The sequence below is a fragment of the Acanthochromis polyacanthus genome, chromosome 8, assembly GCF_021347895.1.
Source record: "Acanthochromis polyacanthus isolate Apoly-LR-REF ecotype Palm Island chromosome 8, KAUST_Apoly_ChrSc, whole genome shotgun sequence".
Taxonomy (NCBI): Eukaryota; Metazoa; Chordata; class Actinopteri; family Pomacentridae; genus Acanthochromis; species Acanthochromis polyacanthus.
This window is the reverse complement of record NC_067120.1, coordinates 11,307,101-11,328,176: the sequence shown is the minus strand read 5'-3', so window position 1 is coordinate 11,328,176 and position 21,076 is coordinate 11,307,101. Positions and strand designations below refer to the sequence as shown.

Sequence of the window (21,076 nt, the reverse complement as noted above, 5' to 3'; positions counted from 1 at the left end):
ATATATACTGCATCGAGGTTTTTTTTTTTTTTCATCTTCAACTTAGAGTATTTTTGGCTCTTTAGTTGAACTTAAAAGGAGCGGAATTATCAGGCTCATCCTCTTCACTTACAGTTAAATAGTGCATTGTTTCTGAAACCACCTGGTCACGTTCTTTTTTTTTATTATTTAGCTATTTGCTGCTTACATTCCAACTCTAGAGTATATTGAGTGCTGGGTAACATATCATTATCATAAATTAAGATCAAATATTTTGCATGCGATTAAACAGCCTTTTTATGTACATGGATGACTATCAAAAAGGAAAGAATCTTTTAATATTACAGTCAAATTCAAAGCAGATTTTCCTCATAAATATTACCTACCTAATTGTCATATTTAATGAAAAACTAGTTTGAGCAGGGAAATGAGAGTAAATATATGTAACCTCAGTTGATTTTCATTAAACATGACAGTACATGTTCTGTATCATAGTTTAAAAATAAAAACAAAGCTTCTTTTGAGCACTGATTAAAATTATGCATACTCGACCACAAAAACTCCCCTCTAAGGTTTCTGGTTTCTGGTGATATTTTTAATCACTGGAAAGGTCAGGAAAAAAAACAACAGGCTTAGAAGAAACATGAGATGGTGGCTGTTTCACACCAGCTGATGGTGCAGCTACATTAACAAACAAACAAAGGAATGAAAGGCTGTGAAGGATTATTTAATTTCTGTATTTTAAAATCTAACTTGAGGGTTTAACCACTTTTAGGAAATTAACCTTATTCTAAGACTTTAATTCTGAAAATAAAGGAGAAAAAATGGGGAATGTCTCTAAAAGGCTGCACAGCATATTAAAATGAAAACATCATCTTATTTTGAAATGCATTCAAGACAAATAGCCTCAGTAATTTCCATATTTTTATATAAAATCTTGTTTTACAATAAAAAATGAAAATAAATAATTCATTACATAAATAAATAGTTCAAGAAGTATTTAAGTTGATAGTGTTACAATGCTTGAAAGGGGCAAATCACAATCACCAAGCAGATAGTCTCTTTTCAGGGTGGACATTTTGTTCACCACTTTAAAGCGAAGGGAGCGCTGGCTGAGGTCATCCTCGGAGATACCATCAAAGAAGAAATCCTCGTTGAAGATTGGATTACGGCTCTTTCTGATTACTGTGCTGCGTTGCTTCTGGACTTTTCCAGGAACCAGAGAGAGGCTGATGCTGCAGTTGATAATCTTGGGGTCTACAGAAAGAGGATAGAGGCCCTCCGCACTGATAAGTCGAATCCTCAGTCTTTGGTTGTCCAGACAGTACTCTGCTGAGAGTCTCAGACTGCCATCTTTTCCTATGGGCACCATTCTCTCCTTCATTACCCTCTCTTTGTGCAGAGTCAAGTCCATGGGGAAGATGTTGGGCGGCGCAAGGCTGTAACTGCTGGGCAGCCCTTCAGCTAACCCTTCTGATGCCCTCCTCATGACATTGGGGCTGTTGTCTGTGGAGCTGCCTTCATCTGTGGACAGGGAATTGTTCCTGGACACCATTGCCTTCCTCATGTTCCTTGACAATAGCAGTTCATGGCTCAGTGCTTTGAAGAGGGAAGACTTGGCAGGGCACCTGGTTAGCAGCGGTGAGCTGAAAGGAGAGGATTCAGTGGAGGAAGTTGTATCGCTGTCCAGGGTGGCCTGCCAGTTCAGGGTGTAGCCTCTCGGGGAAAGCCTAGAGGTCAGGCTGTTGAGGCTGAATGAAGAAGGAGAGGAGGAGGGCGAGGTGGAGGGGGAAACTTTGGAGCACATGCTGGACCGACTCCTGGGCAGCAGCAGGGGAGAGGAGCCGGGATCAGAATGGAAAATGGACTCCTTCCTCCGGGTGTGGGGGCTCTCTAGTAAGGTACAAAAGCCATAACTGGTCTGAGCTTTGGCCAAGTGTGGGAGAGATAATGCGGCCTGGCTATGGGGATCTGCATTGGTGGTTTCCTCATCACTGCCGCCGTCATAGGGGCTCTCATCCACACTTTCCACCTGAATGATATGCGGGTTGAGTGGCTCATGAAATGTCACCTCTGTTTCAGGGCTGGCCCGGCCACAGGGAGACACTTTGACAATGCGAGACATTCGGCTCTGCTCCGTATTCTTCATCTCCTGCAGGGACAGGATTGTTGGGGGGATGCAGAACTCTGGGATGTTGTTGGGGGTGATGATGTTAGGACAGAGAGAAATCCTCTTGGGTTTGTCAGCTTTTTCTCCTAACATGATGTCGCCAATTTTAAAGCTGAGCTCTGCTGACGGGATAGGCAGGTTAGATCTCTCCACTGACACACGGATCTTCTCCACCACCCACATGGGTAGAAATCTGTAAAGTCTGTAAAAATAAAAAACAATATTTGAACTGTTTCATTAAAAAAAAAAAAATCAAACACATTCACAAACACTCTAGAAAAGAAAACTCTTTTACAATACCAACAAACATGAATTTTTCCTGGAGGTTTTTCTCACCTTGTATTCTGAAGATATGGATAATCCACGAAGCTGTCCCAGGCAGGATAGACTGATAGCTCCGGCTAAGGTGTGGTGAGATGGAGAAGTTGTGACAGCAGATGGAGGTTCAGCAAATCTGTGGCTGTTTGAGAGATGCAGGCAGTTTAAATGAAGCAGAAAACCAATAAATCTAACACACGCCTCCTGTGCAGCTCAAACTGGATCCTCCCTCTCTGGTTCCCATGGAAATATCCAAAGCACAACAGAGCTCAGTGCTCCTGTTGCACCTACATTACTGTTTAGCAAGATAAGCGTACTACTTTGAACGTGTGCAACTCTTTTCAAACAGTTGGCAGACTTGCAACTTTAAGTGTTTGGTTTTCCATTTATTTAAACTGGATGATGTGTTTGACCTTGTTCTTTGAATATAAACAAGATATTCTGATAACATCGTAGTTCCTACAGATAAAATCTTGCAACATAAAGCTGGCCTCTTGTATTTTTACTAGGTCAAGTACAACTTTTCATTCATGCCAGTTAGGTCTCATTCTAGAAAGATAAACAGTGGTTATAGACTTCCTACTGCGGACCTTGAATTGAATTAACCGTGCCCAGTGCTGTTGGCTGAACTAGGTGGTATTTATATCTGCTTGTTCCACTCCAGGTAATGTAATGATGCAAAAAAGACTCAGTGCTGCATCATTACGACACCAATATTCTGGATGCATTTGACCTCATTACATACAAATAGATATACTTAAGCCCAGTACATTTTCTGCCTTACTTGGTTACTTGAAATTTAAAGGTGTATTTGTGGAAGTGAACAGTGGGTGTCTGCACAACATGACTCCGGATTTGTATAAAGGAAATCATCTGTGACAGTGCAGAGATTAGAAATGTTCTAGTTATAGCCGCAGCGATTGAAATAATTGTAAGTCAATGTGAAATGTGAATATGCCAAAAATAGATTGTATATGCGATATTGTTTTCCGTTACACAGAATATATGACCTTGGAATTCAATGATGAAATATATTCCGTGGATTCTGTGGTTATGGGATTTCGCGTGAATTTTCTTGATTGACAAAATATATTTGAGCAGTCTGGGACAACAGAAACTGAATTAGTACAACAACTGATTTCAATCATAATGCACACAGAGTGTATTCATTTATCAATTATCAGTTTGTCTATACCAACAAGCTACAAAGTTGATAGGGCTGAACATAATATACTTTAATCACATGTTTGGATTCTGAATGTCAACATCAGGATTAAATAGATCAATAAAAGCTTGTATACTGAATATTACTCTTCAACCTTTACTGCTACATTAGTGCTACCCTCTTGTGGTGGAACATGAAGCAGCTGTATTATGAATAATTCCTGCTTGACATAGAGGTGTAATTCTGTTGTGCCTGCACTAAAGCTGCAACTTTGTAAATTAAAAAAAAATAACTATTAAAACATTAAATATACACTTAAATGCATGACAATAACAAATCTGTTGGTTCTGCCTGTTTTTATGATCTGCTCCTACTAGGGTTTCACGAGGTTGTTTTTGGACACGTTTGTAAACTGGCTTTAATTAAAAATGAGATGATGCCAAAAGATAAAAGCCCCACTCTGCACAGGACAAGGTTCAAGTGGAGTAACTTAGTTACTGTGTGTTACCAGGCATTAAATGATAGAGTGAAGTCAGTGCTAACAATGTACTAAGAAGGCTTCCTAAATGAGGTACTTCTCAGAAATGTTTTCCAAAACGTTCAGGCCACATCAGTAATTTGAGCATGTAATACAAACCTTCTGTACCCTAAATGACCTGTGAGCATTAAGAATATTATAAATTTGACGTAAATTATACACCTGTAATTAACAAAAGCAGAAAGAAAAGTATGTCCTGGTAATATTATCTGAAGTGACAGACATGCCTACTTCCAAGCATGAATATAGCTTTATTTATTATAAGATTATTTGTAATTGGCAGGAGAAAGAAAAGATTATAAGTTCACATCTGTCTTGTTGTCATCAACCGTAATTTATATAATAATAGAAGAAAATTGTTAGTGAAGCCAAAATGTAAACACATAATCACTCTCTGTTAAGTCTGGAACATGATTAATATATCCATATGTTCTTAGTGAATGCTGACAACTCTCCAAGTATTTGAGCATCCTGAGCTTGAGTGCCTCCAAATCTCCATTGGGGGGCGGTATATGTTTAAAAACAAAAGTGCACCCACTGAGAGGGAGGTGTTATCTCACTGATATATAAAATATACTGTAATTATTCTATTGCAAATCTACAAATCCTATCAGAATTAACTCTTAAAGTGCACGTTATATGGATTCATCACTCAGTTTGCAAAGAAAAGCTCCCTAACAACCAAATATTCCTTAAAAAAAAATCTCTCCAGAAGGCATTTATTTGGGATGTAATGCAAAAACGTCGTGTTATCTTAAAATGTACACACTTTGAACACCGTTCTGCATGTCAGTGATCCTGTGTGAGATCATTCACAGCAGTGTGTCTGCTGATGGTTGGTCTTCTGACAGGCAGGTGCACTTCACTGCACAAAATTCGAGGGATTTTCAAAATAAGAGCACGTCGGTCAATGAAATCCTTCGTGGTTTCATCTTTACGCGCGCATCAGTGTACGTGATTGTCAGGCTGGTTTCCTGCTTGAATCAGCAGGATCACACTTGATAATTTAAATCTGTGTCCATTTATCTCTGGCTACATGCTTTACAAAAAAAAAAAAAAAATCAGACACTACAGGAGAGTGTGACGCCTCTTCCTTTTTGCGGCGCATAGATATGTGGTCGGTTTTTTTCTCTCTCCTCTCTTTCCCCCCACCTCCATCTCTCTCCACTGTACGATAAACGAGGAGGGGCTTGACGCCGTGGAGGAGGCAGGCAGGCAGGCAGGCTGAGCTGACCCGCTTGCGGTGTGTGTCGCCTCGCCTACATCCAAGCCAGCTCGCATGCGTTAAGGAGTGAGAGACATCAGGTAGGATCTGTTTTTTTCCCCCTCCGCCCTCCTCCTCTCCTCTTATCCCTTTCAAACCTTCTTGTTCAAGGTGCTGTTCCTCTCCAAAAAGGTCTCACTACAGGGAGGCGGACCGCACGATGTTGGCTCAGCAGAAGCGCTGACAACATTTCACATTAACTGTCTGCAGACGACCTTTTCACATGATTAGTGGGATGTTTTCCCCACTCTGCCATCTCCTTGCTTCTTCCTTTTTGGATTTTGACATCAGTCGATTCGCTCCATTCGGCGCGTCATTGCCAAACCTGTCAGATCTGCGCGTAATATTGGACCGACTGCTCTTGACATTGACAGATGAGAGGTTAGAAAAAAGGAGGAAAATGATGGATGTTTGATTGACCTACTTGTTTGCTGCATGTTAGATATTTGGGCTCGCCGAAATTTCGTGTTCAGAAGTAGGTTAAATTAGCCAACTAATGCTTCCCAGCTCTAGCATCCTTGCAGCTCTGCAAAGAAATGTGCTGTACAGTAACTTGGACTTGACCTGAATGTTATCTGGATGGGCTCAACATCAAAGCTGACATTGAGGGTGTGAGAGTGTCGTGCGCATGCAGGGGATGTAACCACTGATGATTTATTGTAGGCCAACAAAAAATGTGGTCAGTATGTTGAGATTGCTTGGTTGCGCTTTGCCCCAGGGATCTGATCATTCTTTATTTTTTATTGCCCAACACCTGCATTCCTGCAGAGGTCAGAGTGCACCTTCACCTTCAGGATGCCAGCAGGGAGGCCGGGTATCCTCTCACTGAAGGGGATGTAACCACTAGGAAGCCCTGCTGCCCCACACAGATGCTGGTGTTCTGTGAAGAGATATTTTCTGAGCTGTGACATGTGGTTGTTTCACACCAGCACAGGGCAGTAAATGTTGCTTCAGCTCAGCGGCTGTGGGTGAAGAGGCCAGAGAGTGAAAGCCTGACATATCTTTCCATAAAAGGTTTACCATACAGTGCATTAGTTTGTGGAACAAATGCATTGGGCTGACTCACTACAGCCAACCACATTATGCTGCGCATCAGCCTCTTTTGACTTACAGAGGAACTGTGCCACCCCCCCCAAGAACCTTTAGAGCATATATCAGCTGAGCATGTTCAAGGAAACTCATGCAGAGGGGGTTTCAAACTGACGTGTTTTACCCGAGTGATGCAACCGCAAAGGTCAAGCTGCCTTAGCGTGATGCGGACAGCCGTGATTCTGGATAGTTTCATACAATAAGGCATCGCTGACATGTTAGGGGATCGACTCCAACTGGGAGTACCCATCCTAAAAATGCCCTCACTCCCTAGTGGTAGTGTAAGGCACCAAGGGAGTGTGGGATAAAAGCATCCACCAGCCACACATTTCCAATAAGAAGTGATCTGTGAGTTCTTCTGTAGCATACTTAAAGCCCCACTAATGCAAACATTCTTGCATTTTTCAGGATGTTTTATGTTGCTCGCTGACTTTGGTTCACTTCTACACAGGATATTTTGGTTTGTCTTTGAAGTTTCTAACGTAAAGTTCCATATAATTGCCTGCCTGGTGGTTTGACACGTTTGTTCTTTCTGATAAGTGTGCATGCAGTGTCCTGAAACTAAACAATGCTGACAATAATGATAATTTTATTTGTAAAGCAGCTTTTGAAAACAGTGTTTCAACGGGCTTGAAATAGGTTGGATGTTGACAGCTGGAGGTTTTGATGCTGAAATCTGCTTCAGTTGTGATCAATAAAAGAATCAATCAGATGGTGTACCTTAATAGAAAAGCCCATGCAGTTTGTTAGAGATGTTGACTCTTAATCTTAATGCCAACATATTTTATGTCTGAAATGCTTTATTAGTCGTCTGTATTATTAAATAGTTGAGTGCTTGGTCATGTTTGTAATTTTAAGTTTTATTTTTAAGTTGTGTATTTTGATCTGCGGTAAACTATGGTCAGCTACAGCGTTCTCACATTGTGTTGTACCTTCCTCCGTGCTGACAAAACAGCTCTGACCCATCAGGACATGGACACAGGACCTATGGCGGTGCCCCGTGGTGTTTGGCGATAGGATGTTGGCAGCAGATCCTTTGGGTTCTTATGGGTAATAGGGTGAGGCCTCTGTGGATTAAGCTTGGTCCAGCGCATCCTGTGAATGCTCACTCAGCTTGGTACCTGGGGAGTTTGGAGCCTGATCCACACCTTGACCTCTTTGTCATTTTCCTGGAGCCATTTCTAAGCAGTTCTTGGGGTGTGACAGAGCCTGTTGTCCTACCGGGTGCTGTTGGGTATTGGTGTTGCCATAGGGGGAAGGTGTGCTTGGTCTACAGTGCTTAGGATGGGTGTGTCAAAACAACATCCACATGAATGCACTGATTGTAAGATTTTACCGTTGTAGAGGGATGATCAGTGTTGCTCGCCTCCCCCTGTCAGTGGTTTTAATGTTGTGGCTGATCACTCTATGAGCATATTTTTTCAAAAAGGCGAGGCAACAGGAACTCATTCTTCCCTCATACTGCGTGTAAAATGGGGTTGTTGAATGGCAGATTGGCACAATGTGCCAAAGGAGAATAATCTCCAGATTACATAGTGCTGGAAAGGCTTTACAAATTATAAATACCATTTTCTTATAATGAAACTGAGCTGGATTTTCTGTAGGATTAATTCATCCATGTGTAGACTAGCCATAACAGATTTGCTCATTGTCTGTGCATATACGTGTTTGTTTTGGCGTCTATAGAGGGCCACAGGGTCTGCAGTAGTGAGAGTAAACAACATTGTGCCTTTAGATATCTCATGTTGTGGAAGAAATACTGAATGCTAAATCCCAGTTGTGGTCCAGTGCACCTGTTGTCTCACAATATGCGCCCTTTGCTTACCCATGTTTAACAGAGAATGTAAGACCTTCATAGTCACAGCTTCTACAATGAGTTCTGCTCGCTTTCCCACAACGCAGTGCACAGATATAATTAGATCACAGGACCACCAATGTCACAAGCTCACATGCAGCATGCGTCTGCCAGCGGCAACCGACTGTTCCTTCCAACTAAACACTAGATGCTATTCACAAGATCCGAGATAATAGAATCAATGTTTTCCATTTTGTAAAACTGCTAAAAGAAACCTGAAAGTTTGAAATTAAGAAACATAAAAGTAGTGAAATATTGTAGATCAGTGTTGTAAATTCCAACCTTTCTCCTGTCTAAGCTTTTGAAATATTAAATATAGCAATTTTGCTTCACAGGGGTAATTAAAGCCAAGCACTTTTTAAATAGTGCCTTTTCCCACTCATTGCCAGCTAGTGAGGAGGCCATTACCACAGTGATTGTGTATTATGGGAAGCCATTAGGAGTATCTGCTACAACAACTTTAGTTCACACTTTAAGCTCAGTGCCTAATTTACTGGAATCACATGTCTCAAATGTGTTGTTGCAATGCACTGCATGCTGTCATGGAGTGATTTTAGTTAGTGTTTCTTTAAATTCCACAACCTAGGGAGAAATATGCAATCCTTACACTGTTGCATAAATAACAATAACAAGGTCATGCGTTCTCAAGTAAGTATTTTGAGCCACAAGCAATTTCTAAAGACAAGGCCTCAACTGTATTTCCGTGCAGTTCATTCGAAAGTGATTTTCCTCTCAGCTGTTGAAGTTGCTCCATCATCAAGAACACATTCCTGGTCGGAATTCCCCAGGAAATGTTCAGTTGGACGGTGGGAAGTGAGGGTTTTGAGAGTCACTGGAGAGTGTGATTGTTGAACCATATTTAATGCATGAGTGTGTAGGAGGTGGAAACTAAAACACACCCCATGCTGTCGCTGTGACCCAGCCTTTGTGTTCAGTGTTTACTAGGGAAACGGATCGCTCCTATGTTTTCTTTCGCTGCTGTCTCTGTGATCACAGTCTTTTTAGGGTCTGGCCTGCCTCCAGAGCTTATTCTATAGAGCGGGTGGTGGATGTATAAGCTGGCCGCCATTCTCACACCTCCACTAGTGCGTCAGTCTGGGATCATAATTTCTCGTATTTTTCCTGCATAGATGAATGTGGCAGGCAGTCGATACGTGAAAGCTATAATGCAGATGGGCAATTTTTTTTGAATCAGCAAACGCTTGACCACATTTCCAATGTGCTTTCAGATCTGAGGTAAGGTTGATCTCATTTTTAATTGAAGATTGTCATAGGATTAGATTAAATTGGCTGCACACTTGATTCATAATTGTTGGACTTTTTATCATCGCATTAAGAGTCAGCACATCCACAGGTCATTAGGATTCTGAGCCTGTTTTACTGTTTTTAAACTTGCAGAATTGTTCATATTTACAGCAATAGGCATTTCTTTGTTGTTTTTTTTTTGATCAGAGGTTTAATTATTGCTTCTCCCCATTTGTGATCAGATCAGCTGAGCAGACATCATTAATGCACATCCCATCATTTATTAAAAACAAGCGAGCAATAAGCGAAATGCCACTAATGGATATTGCGCACAATCCTCACAAGGCAGACAGTGGCGGCTGATACGGTGCATACCAAGTATTTACTGTACGTGTGGTGTAAACTGGTGTGTCTGTGCCAGTGATGCGTAAGCAGACTCAAGAAGTAGGTCAGTAGATGCTGGCATTTTGTGGTTCAGGTCAGTGGCAGTCGCGCAGCCTGTGGCACTTCTCATCAGCAGGTCAAATGAGATGCCAGTTTGAAGCAGCAGACAACAGGTTCGACATCACCGTTTTGCACATGGTTCCAAATTGGGTTACTGGCATAATCAAAAAGACGTGTAATCTGAGGGTTCCCTGAGCACCAGCTGCCAGCTTATGTAAATAGCTGTCTCCTTCCCTTTGGCTGCTTTTATACATGAATATTTGCAAAACAAAATTTAATTGATATTCTTCTGCCTAATCTCTTTAGGTGTGTATTGAGGTTAGGCTATTTTATTGAAGCTTAATTTAGCGACGAGCATTTATCTGAGTATTTGTGCTGAAATTTTATACGCTTTCCTCCTGTGCAAAATCCAAGTAAAATGCTCATTTGTGATTCAGTTGTACTTGTAAAGTGTCAGTGAAAAGGTGGGCAATTCACTCGACTTGTCTTGTGACTGCTGCAGAATCTTTGTAGTCTAAAGGAAAACATGTCTTCTCTGGTTTTGCAGAGCGACACTGGAATGCTTAAGAACATGACCCTCACTCCTTGAAGGAAACCGCAGTGGCAAAGATCTTGTGACATCTGTGCTAAAGATCATGTGATGTATAGGCTCCTCTGAAAAGGGCACAGTGGCTGAACTAATGCTCTTTCGTCTCTGTCGAGTGAATACAATTACAGATTTATTCAGTATTTCACAGCATTTGAGTACGACAGGAGCTGATGTATGTTACTCTGTTCAGGCCCATATTTTCCCTCTCTGTTCTTACAACTGCTGTGTTCTGCAGTTTATCAGGTGGTTGTCTTTGTTAACTTATAATGGCTGCATCTGCCCAGTCAATAGTTACCTTGTTGTAACCTGCCCAGCTTCTCTTTGCTCTATTGTAGACACAGAGTTATTGCTCCAGCCATCTTCTGTTTCTTTGTGAAAATTCTATTTGAAGTTTAGCTCAAAAGAAGACTAAAGACTTAAAGTTCTTGTGAATTTACCGCTTGCTGGATGTCTGCGTTATGCTGATAATGACAACTGTAATTATTTCTCCAAATACGAATCTGTTAAATGTGTTCAGTCGGAGCCTTTTGAAACTTGAGTTATTGTTTGTGTTCTGCTGTTGGGAATGTTTTCCGTTGCCAATATCTCAAAGAAAACATATTAGTGGCGTATTCTCAAATGCTCTGATGGTTTTGTGCCCTTCCTGAACAGGCTGTGAGTGTTTTTTCCACCGGCCAAAGGTCTCCAAGGAATGCCACAGGAGCCAGAGGTCAATGACAGTGGGGCAGATATCTTAGTGATCAAACCACTTGCCATCATCGATCTGTGTGAAAGATAGATAGCAGCCAAATCCAGAGTGATAAGGGTCCTGTAACACAGTACAGTTAAGACATGGATCACTTGATACACCTATGGCACAATTGTTTCAGTCCCTGACAAACACAAGAGCAGTGTTTGAAGTAGGGATGTGACCAGAATTCATACTCTGGTGCCGTGTCTGTGACAAAATTTGGAATATTTGTTTTTCTGTGGTACCAAAGAAATGCTGAAGCTATCTAGATACCATGACATAGATGCTGGAGATACCGGACAAGAACGGCAACATGACGAATGGAGACGGGGAAGTGCATGTGCAGCAACATACAGCTGCAATGTGCAGGGCAAAAAACACACCAAGAGTTCTGTATGGAGATATTCTGCATCTGAGTCACAGCATCAGCGACAAATCGGAGACGACCGAAAGGCAGTTTATCAGATTAAGCTCAAGCTTATCAGAATCAGAATCAGCTTTAATGCCAAGTAGGTTTTTACATACAAGGAATTTCATGTAGTGACCCAGTAGCAGTTGACCGCTAGTGACATTCCCCCCACCATCCCCTGACCACCACCATAGACACTGTCACTGAGTCTGTGTCTTACATTAACACACAGCTTTCTAGATAGGATTATTATTTATCCCTTCCACATCTCAAGTGTTTGCATTATGTACAATGTAACCTTACACATTCTTGAGTAAAGAATTTGCACTTCCCTGCACTCTGTAAATATTTCACTTTTTAAATACTTGAATTTGATTTTGAATACTTGCTGTTGATTTGATCTTCCTGACTTGCAATAATTTTTAAAATATTCCTACGCTTCTTTAAAATGCTCTACATGTCTGTGTTTGCCGCACCACACCATGTCAAATTCTTCGTAGGTAAAAACCTGCTTGGCAACGATACAGATTCTGATTATCTGAGCATGTGAGAGACTGAACTCCAGATCTGTACACAGAATTCAAGACGAGCAAAATGAAATAACGCGTAAAATAACTAAAATGGTGCTGATGTTGAACGGAATCTTTGAGCTTGTTTTGAGGACAATTGACGAGGCAGGATTCACATCAAGGATAATTGTTGGCCGTCAGGTTCTTTGTGTGTACAGCAGCTGTCAGGCTGTTTTCGTAGCTGCCTGGGGGAAAGGACTCCCCTGTCTGAAGAGCAGCACTGAAATTACTGCTATCCTCTGCTCTGATCCTCTGCAGGCTGTGAGGGTTGCTGACCAAGCGAGAACTAACTCTCTCTCTCTCTCTCTCTCTCTCTCTCTCTCTCTCTCTCTCTCTCTCTCTCTCTCTCTCTCTCTCTCTCTCTCTCTCTCTCTCTCTCTCTCTCTCTCTCTCTCTCTCTCTCTCTCTCTCTCTCTCTCTCTCTGTCCGTCTCTCTCTTGACTTCGGGCGATGTAGTGTCAGCACCTCGGTTCCTCTCAAAGAAGAACCATGGACTCCTCTGACACACTCTTGTCAAAATTATCTCATGTTGGTCTGGCAGAAGTGCACTTTGCAGCTGGAAGCTGTACAGTGTAAGTGATTGTGTTACTTTAGCCTTGTATATTGAACTCATCAGCAGTGCAGTGACCTTGTGTTGAGGGCAGAGGGATTCTCTGGTTACCCTCAGTAGAAAGCAATATCTAGAATTACATTTATTGCTCCGTTTTCGGTGTTGAAATGGTGAGGTTGACTCAGACGTACATAAAGTGCCTTTTGGAGTGTGAACTTTATCTGAAAGTGCTATTCCATCATATATGTAGCTGACTGTGCTTTCCTAATATGTAGCCTAATCTCTTTTTAACCAGTGGTCATAAAAATTCTTTGACTCATTGATTAGTTGATGTAATTAAAAAAAAGCTCTAATTCACTTCTCTCCAGTGTTATTGCCACTTCATAGATTAATTTAGTCATGGTAAATGGTCTGTGCTTATAAAGCACTTTCCAATGTGTTCCTCATTGACTGATTCACACACCAACAGATCTGCCATGCAAAGTGCTGCCTGCCATTAGGAGCAACTTGGGGTTCAGTATTTTACCCCAAGGGCATTTCAAACTTCAAACTTCCATGCTTAGAAGATCATGGGGATCAAACTACCAACCTTATGATTAGTGGAGAACCTTCTTCAGTACTTTAGTCAAGCTGCCCACAATGTTTGCATGAATGCAAGCACATTTTCTAGAAGTGATGTTTGCTGGTAGGGATATCACAGCATCAGAAATGCCATGATTTGTGACAATGTTATTTAATTTCCTCGATTGTCATTGTCAAATTTGACACCAAAATAAATAAATAAATAAAACAAACTGTCAACCAATTACATAGCTGCATTTCACCATAATAACATGTTTTTTTTAGGCCCTGGTGTGTGTTTTGGTTCATAGCTACATGTTGCTGCATCTGTACTTGCTGCCACCATTCCACATATTGTTGATTTTTCCCAAAATCTTCAGTAACTCTGGCATCCATGATAACCTCTGGGCTTGTGGTTCATGTTTTAACAGTTTTAACATTGGCTTGGTACAAAAGTAATTAGCTCCATGTCCTTTTAAGTTGCATTGATTAAGTCCACACCCGAACATGGCCCATTAAAGATTTAGCTAATGAATGATAGCATTTATTGTGTGTGTAGGCGTTTGTGCACAGCACCAGGAGTTGGTGAAAACCAAAACTGAGCTAAAACGGAGATATGAGTTTTGCATTCTCCACGACCAGAACGGTGAAACATACAAACCTGCATGGTAATGCATCTCCATGTCTCCAAGAGGTTTATATTGTCAAAGGTGTGTTAACAAATTAGCAGCAAATTTAAATTGTACTGACCTTATGATTTAAAAAATAGTCTTGATTGGCCATTACCCAGCTGAAATATGTCATCAGCACTAGCATAAAGACACTTTAAATGATACTCTAAGTGACTAGTTACTTTATGATTTGAATAATAAGATGAAACTCCGCTAAGATGTAGCATAAAGCATTGAAGAATATAAATGCAGGATTTTTGATTTTTACTGAACTGTTGCTCACAAGTACAATACCTAATGTATGTTAATTGTAACCGTTACATTCATCTGACCTCATAAGTGTGTTGCCACAACCTTAGTTGTTGTGCTGATGCTTCGGGTATGGTGCAGCATAAATCCTAAATGATTGCTCTGGGAATATGTACACCTGGCCTGATGGCACAACATCTTTAGCAAATGAGGAGATTTTAATTCGAGTCAGGCATTAATTATACAAAATCCTGATGTTTCATACTGTAACCTTGTTTGTCTGTATGCTGTTTGCTGGAGCTGAACAAGAGCTGAATATAAATGTTGACTTTCTTCACAACGTGCATTGTCTGGCAAATCAGAAGCGATGATTGATTTGATTTGAAACAATTAAGTTTGTGTTCAATTTCCTGTAACGGCGTCAGCAGCCACTAAACCGGGGGAGAAATCAACATCCACCCAAAGCAGATTCTAATAAATGCTCGTCTCTCAGTATGTTGTTTTAACCTAACATTACATCCGTTCATGTTGGCCTGTTAGTGGCATTGCATGACATCTAATTCCTGACTTGTTTAACATGCAGAGAAGCTGGCTTGAACCTGCATTTCTCAAGAACATTCATCTGGATCTTGTGTCATCCTGTGCATAGTTAAACAGTACGCAATCAGTCTAAAGGTGCATAATAATGTGCAAAACCAAGCATGCATTCATCTATTGTATAGTAAAGTAAATTGTGTCATCTGACCTCTATGCTGCAGAAGGAAAGAGGTTTCACCCTATAGGCTCTCTTGGACGAGCGCATAAAAATAACCCATCATATCATGTATACATCATCTGTTTGATTGCTTCCCCTCCATTATGCACTCTAATTTCCTCCCTCTGGCGTTTCCAGTGTGACACTGTTTCAACTTGCTTGTGTACATGTGCAGTAAAAACATCTACTCGGGAGAATAAACATTATTTTTCTGAAAGCATTTAAAATTTAATTCACAGTGTGGAATCATGTTGCTCGAGCCATTATGACATGCGGTCATTGTTGTAATGACGCCCTGCCTGTTCAGTCCAGAACAGCATGAATGGACAATGTTTAATTGTATTCATGAGACGGTGTCTTCAGAAATGTTCTAAATGTGGCCAACATGATAAGCCTACTCTATGCAAGAGCTTCCATGTTCTCGCTGGCATCTTCCCCGGTGATTGAGTCCTAAGATTTGCTTTTTCATTTGGTGAAAGCATATCTGGACTGCTAATAACTGTATGCAATATTTATGGGATAAAGCTGTGGCTATTTGAACAAAGTAATGGCTTAGTAGCCTTGAATCCCTTACCCTTAATGGGCTTTGTTGTATGCACAGACGAGAGTACTTACTGCAAAAAAAAAAAAAAAGTAGCCTTGAGTGCTACCAGTGTAGCTGATGTTAAATCTATAAGGGGTTTTTAGTCCCAATGGTTAAGGGAGGTTTTGTGTGTATTACAAATTTATCATGAAAATTAGACTCATGCAAGCTTACATTTAATTTTGGCAATGAATATAATGTTGCTATCTTAACGCACCTTGAAGCACATCATCACCGTTTTAAAATTTGGCCGCATTCTTTGGGTAAGAATATTTTCCGTTTTGACTGCAGTGGGTGACGTGCTGCTGGCACCATGTTAGATCTGTTAACATCCTCATGAAATACTGCAACATTTGTCATATTTCTGTCAATGCGGTTGGCACAGGTGAAGAGGATGCTGTTGACTTGGATTACTTCAGATGCTGTGCTGACACATAGTACCTCGTTCTTTAGCGTTTGACTTTGTCTTGCAGGTCTAACACACATGGCTCAGCAATTTCTCTCTCTTTCCGTGATATGTGCACACACACGCAATGCACATGCAACACCCTTCCCATCTACTGTTTGGCATATTATATGTTGTAGGACAGCTTTCATGGCATCTGCCCTTTCATGCAATTGGTGTGAAGCATTCACAAACTGCATCAGTAAATGAGATCCTAGAGAGCTGTTGTAAAAAAAAAAAAAAGGCAGAATTCACTTTCATCAAGAAAACATCAAACCATATTCTCATACTGTTAAATGTGAACAAATTGCATGCAGTGTGCCGTTCCAAATATTTGTAAGAGAATACGTAATGCAGAAATCTGACAACAATCAACAACACATGAGGCCGCCTGAGAAGTGTGTGTTTATGAGAGCTAATATTAGAAATGCGTTGAAGTTGCAGACATCTATCTTTTCTTTGCCCAAACTGAGATGCTGCGTTGAAGTTTTAAATGATATGGTGTTAATTTCTTGTCACCATTACCATCTGTTCAGTCCACTACACGGCAGCTGTTTGCTTCTCTCCCTGTGTTGAGTCTTCAGTTTCCGTGGACACAGAGATTGATTGACCTGCAGCTAATGGAGGGCCGCTGCCCACCCGCAATGGACATGCTACACCTGCGGGGCTATACCCACGAGATGACACCCTCTCCCTCCAGTCTGGCTGGGATGGTGTCATGTAACATAGCCAGGTGTGTGTGCCAGCCTGGGGTCAGGGGTCATTCTGGTACTAATGACCACAACTGGCTGTCCACGCTTTGAAAACCGTATGAAGTGGCTGATCTGCTGCTTGATGCCTCTGGTAATTCTTCATTTCCTTTGGTTTGTTCCTGGTGTGTCTCATTCATTATCCATGCTTTCTGCCCTTTTCATAATCCAAAATCAAATGTACTCCTGCCACATGTGGGATTATTGATGCTGTTATTTAATGACTGTCAGGATCTCTGGCATTTATTTGTGATCTATGGTCTATGTGAAGAGCTCATACTGGGAAACATGCACTATATTTACAGTTTGATTTGATTTCTGTGTGCCTGGGAAAAGGCTGTCATAAATTACAGGAATCTCATGGAGTGAGGCACTGTGAAGCTTTATAAATTCCCCCCTGGGAGGAGGGACAAAGAGACAGTGGAGGAGGCTGTGCTCTGAAAGGGCGATCTGTATGCAACTTCAGTGGGAGACAGCATCCTCGACTCATGGCACAAGCTCAGAGGCATTGCTTAGAATGTGGCTGGCTTGTCATGTAAGGCGGCTCGCTCTGCTCTCTGTTAGCCTCAGCCTGGAAACCCTCCTCATTCAGCCCCTCTTTGTGTAGATAAGGTTTTTCATGATTGCGAAGGGTATTTAAGGAGGAACCACTCGGCGTTGTTAGTAGAGCGATTCCAGGGTTTATTTATTCCCAGCAGTCTTTTAGCAAGTGAAACTATCTAATTCAGAGCAACACCGTGATGTGCTGCCAATATTTTCAGTGCATACACCAGTCCTGCACATCCTGGATGTCTCAATGAGATGGATCTGTCTGTCCCCCTTTGGTGCAGAACCGTGGGACTAATTGAATTACGCATCCCCCTCCTTGCCTTCCCAGTCCCATGGGAGTCCACAACTAATCATTTGGAATTGTTTTGTCAGAAATGAAGGGGGGAGTGTGCATTAATGCTTCTCCTATGAGCAAGCAACTGTATAGCCTCTGTCGTTCATTTTTCCATGACATCTCCATAACTACCGAAGGATTCAATAACATCACTCCAGAAGATGCTTGACCTATTGACCTCTGAATACTGTGGGCCGTCACAGCTGGTGCCCACATGTACTGCACTGTTTGCTAATGAAAAAGAAGTTTGTTTAAGTTAGATATTACAATGCTTGTCACCTAACTCCATTGTGTGAAGATGTGAGTATATATATTTTTATATTTATATATTACAAACTGAAGTATTGTTTGGATTTTTCTCTTCATAAGAAATGTATGAGAGAAGTGCACTAATGCCTATCATTGTTAAATGATGTTAAGGTTGTAGGTCAACATTGAAACATTTAGACCTAGTTTACTTAAAACCTACCTTTGGTGAAAAGAGATGGTGTATCAGTTTTGTTGAGAAGTTTCATTTCCTTGCTAGAGTTGCTTCTGTTAACTCCAAAATGTCTCGGTTACGATGAATATTTATGAAAGCACAGCAAATGTTCTGTTGTTGGCTGCAAGAATGAACACAAGAGTCTTCATGCACTCCCAGCTTCTAAAGACTTGAATACCAAGTGGATTGCTTTTATTTTTAATTATAATGTCCTCACAACAATCGCAAATCTGTTCGTATGTTGTGCAACTAACGAAAGTAACATGCTAAGGGACAATTGGAAAAATGGGAAAACTTTAAGAATGGTTTAAACCAATGAACAAGGGTTACTGTGCTTTCATGTCACCATTTTTCTTTTAGTGCAACCTAAGCTCAGCTCTTTGTTTTGTTAGTATTCCCTGATGGCATCCATGAAAATTTAATGTTCATGTTGCAGGTTTCGGCCATTGTCGATTCTGGTTCACACTTGTACAATTGATCCTCTGTGTTTTCGTTACAAGTCATGTTGGTTCTGTCTCGTTTTTGCTGAAGTATGCATGGGAACCAGCAGGAATGGGACACGCCTCTTCCAAGAAGGGTCATGAAAAGTAGCAGCTTAATTGTATTTAAAGCTACAGACCCTGAACTAGTCTGTTAAGAAAATGGCTAAAACAAGGGATATAAAGGCAAAGTAAAATGAATAATCCGTTCAGTATTCTGAGCTGAAACTTAAACAACGCATTCAGGGGACATGTTAGACCAGCATTAAATTATTATAAAAAGGTAGACCATGGGACCTTTAACTAGCACCGATTAGCTACAACAGTAGACTCACCTTCCAAATTATCTCTAGGTACTCCTTGTGTAGCCAAAGCAGCTCTAACCTGTAGTCAGGCCAGGGACGTGGGACCTCTGGGGCTGTCCTGTGGTGTCTGGCACCAGATCATTGGCAGCAGATCTTTTGGATCCTGTGGGCTGTGGGCTTGTTCCAGCGCATTCCCTGATCAGATCTGTGGCGTATGGAGGCCAGGTCAACGGCTGATTAGTGTATAACTAGTGTCATGAAACTGAATTGTGCAGAAAAGGGGACACAGCAGCAAATTACACTGTTTTATGGTACTGAATCATGTGAAATTTACAGCACTGATAAATTATTGATTTTTGTGTAATTCATACCCTACTTGCCTTTGCTGCCTCCTGTAAAGAGATGTTAGCTGTCTCACTTTTCATTATGAAATCCACTACCATGTTAAGACAATAGCCTCTAATTATATATGTGCAACATGACTGTGGACCGAAATGCTAAGTCGCTGCAGCAATGAACGTATACCATACATTAGAGGGGACTGTTTGTCTGGCTTTGCCCTTTGTTAAACACTGGTGAAGCAGAATTGACTGTCCCTATCATCTCTGGGTCCCTTCGTCTGTGGTTCTTTTGTTGTCATCCTTTCATAAATCAGATTTACTGCTACATCTGTAGTGCCCATGCTAATGAAGTAACACCCAGTGCAGCGACACAGCATTGATTTCATTTCCTGCCTCTCTGCCTGCTCCCTAGATGGAGATTACATGACGATGTCATATAAAAGGCGAGATTAAAGAATCTGTATCCAACTGCAGTGTCACAGCTGTGTGCCCTGCCTGACAATTAGATGAATAAGTTTAAGAGAGAGCAGCAGAGGTGGTGTTCAGTACCATGGACTTCTTCTCTTTTCCTACAGAGCCTCGCAGCCTAACTTTTTGTCTTGTTAACCCAAGCTTTATGTGGAGGCTGGCATGTTTGTTTTTTTTTCTTCACTCTCCCACACATCTCTGCCAATGAATCGGATGATACTGCCCTGTCAGAGATCTGTGGAGAGGCAACAATGAAATGGATGGGTTGTCCAGTTATTGTAGAACAGAGGAGGGCACAATTCATTGCCGTCCTGGATGGTTGCCTGCCTTCAAACCCATATGCTCACCCAGTGCCTGCAGTCTGTCAGCTTGTCTTTCCTACCAGGGGAAGTGTGGCAAAACAAGGTTAGAGAGAATTTAAGGCAACCATTAATGAATGGCGTGTGCTATTTTAAACTAATAATGTATCTGTCTCCTTATTGAATTTTGCATAACACAGGGAGGGTTTGTTGTTAACAGTGTTTTACAGATGTGATTAATTCATCCTGTCAGGTTTGGAGCATTTTGATGCCTTCAGCACTATTCTAAGTGAAGAAACTGAAAACAACTGAGGCATTTGAAACCTCTCCTGCTTTCTAGCACGCAGTGTTTTTTGAAACTGTGTGAGAGATGCTGTTATTGTTTGTCTTGCAATCATCTGCTCAACCTGGGACTTGTACTGTAATAACTTGTCTAGTTTCAACCTTCAGCTCACTAAACTGCTTTAAATACATGAGTTTACTTATAGTAAGGCTCGGCACAATTGTAACTGAGCCTTCCTCCTCAATTAGGTGTACAGATGCAGTAAAACTGAAAGTGCTTTACAGGATGACTGACTAGTTGATAATCGGAACGATCAAATGGAAACAGTAAGACAGCTCGACCAGAAAAAAGAAATCGATGAAGGGGAAAGGAACATTGTAAAACAAACAAACTAGTGATTAGATAAAATAAATAAAAATTCTAATCGGTATCAATGCTTTCAGCTGCTCTCAGGCCCTCAGATGGACTGCTGAAGCTGCATTACCAAAACCGCTATGTCCAAATGATATCCACTAGGGTTTTCACAATTCACTTCTTTCTTATGGTTGTCAGCTCTATAGGCTACTGTTCCATTTTTGCCTGATACTGCTGAGCACATTTTCTGCTGCTCT

The 21,076-nt window shown here is 41.2% G+C and overlaps 2 protein-coding genes across 2 annotated transcripts in view; one reads left to right on the top strand and one right to left on the bottom strand.

Moving 5' to 3' along the window:
* Window positions 1-889: 889 nt before the first annotated feature.
* c2cd4a (C2 calcium dependent domain containing 4A) lies at window positions 890-2,693 on the bottom strand. The gene is made up of 2 exons (XM_022190763.2): window positions 2,486-2,693; window positions 890-2,351 (listed from the first exon to the last, which is right to left on the bottom strand). Exon 2 carries the CDS (start codon window positions 2,330-2,332, stop codon window positions 980-982), a length of 1,353 nt encoding a protein of 450 aa, XP_022046455.1. The 5' UTR covers window positions 2,333-2,351; window positions 2,486-2,693; the 3' UTR covers window positions 890-979.
* Window positions 2,694-5,285: 2,592 nt separating this feature from the next.
* The window catches only part of tln2b (talin 2b), an 83,160-nt gene continuing 67,369 nt past the window's right edge, over window positions 5,286-21,076 (top strand). The window contains 1 exon segment of the mRNA XM_051952413.1: window positions 5,286-5,475. The gene's annotated coding sequence lies outside the window, so the exon portion shown is untranslated.

Excerpts from the sequence above, each read along its gene's own strand:
- c2cd4a (XM_022190763.2), bottom strand. The coding sequence starts at position 2,332 with ATGTGGGTGGTGGAGAAGATCCGTGTGTCAGTGGAGAGATCTAACCTG.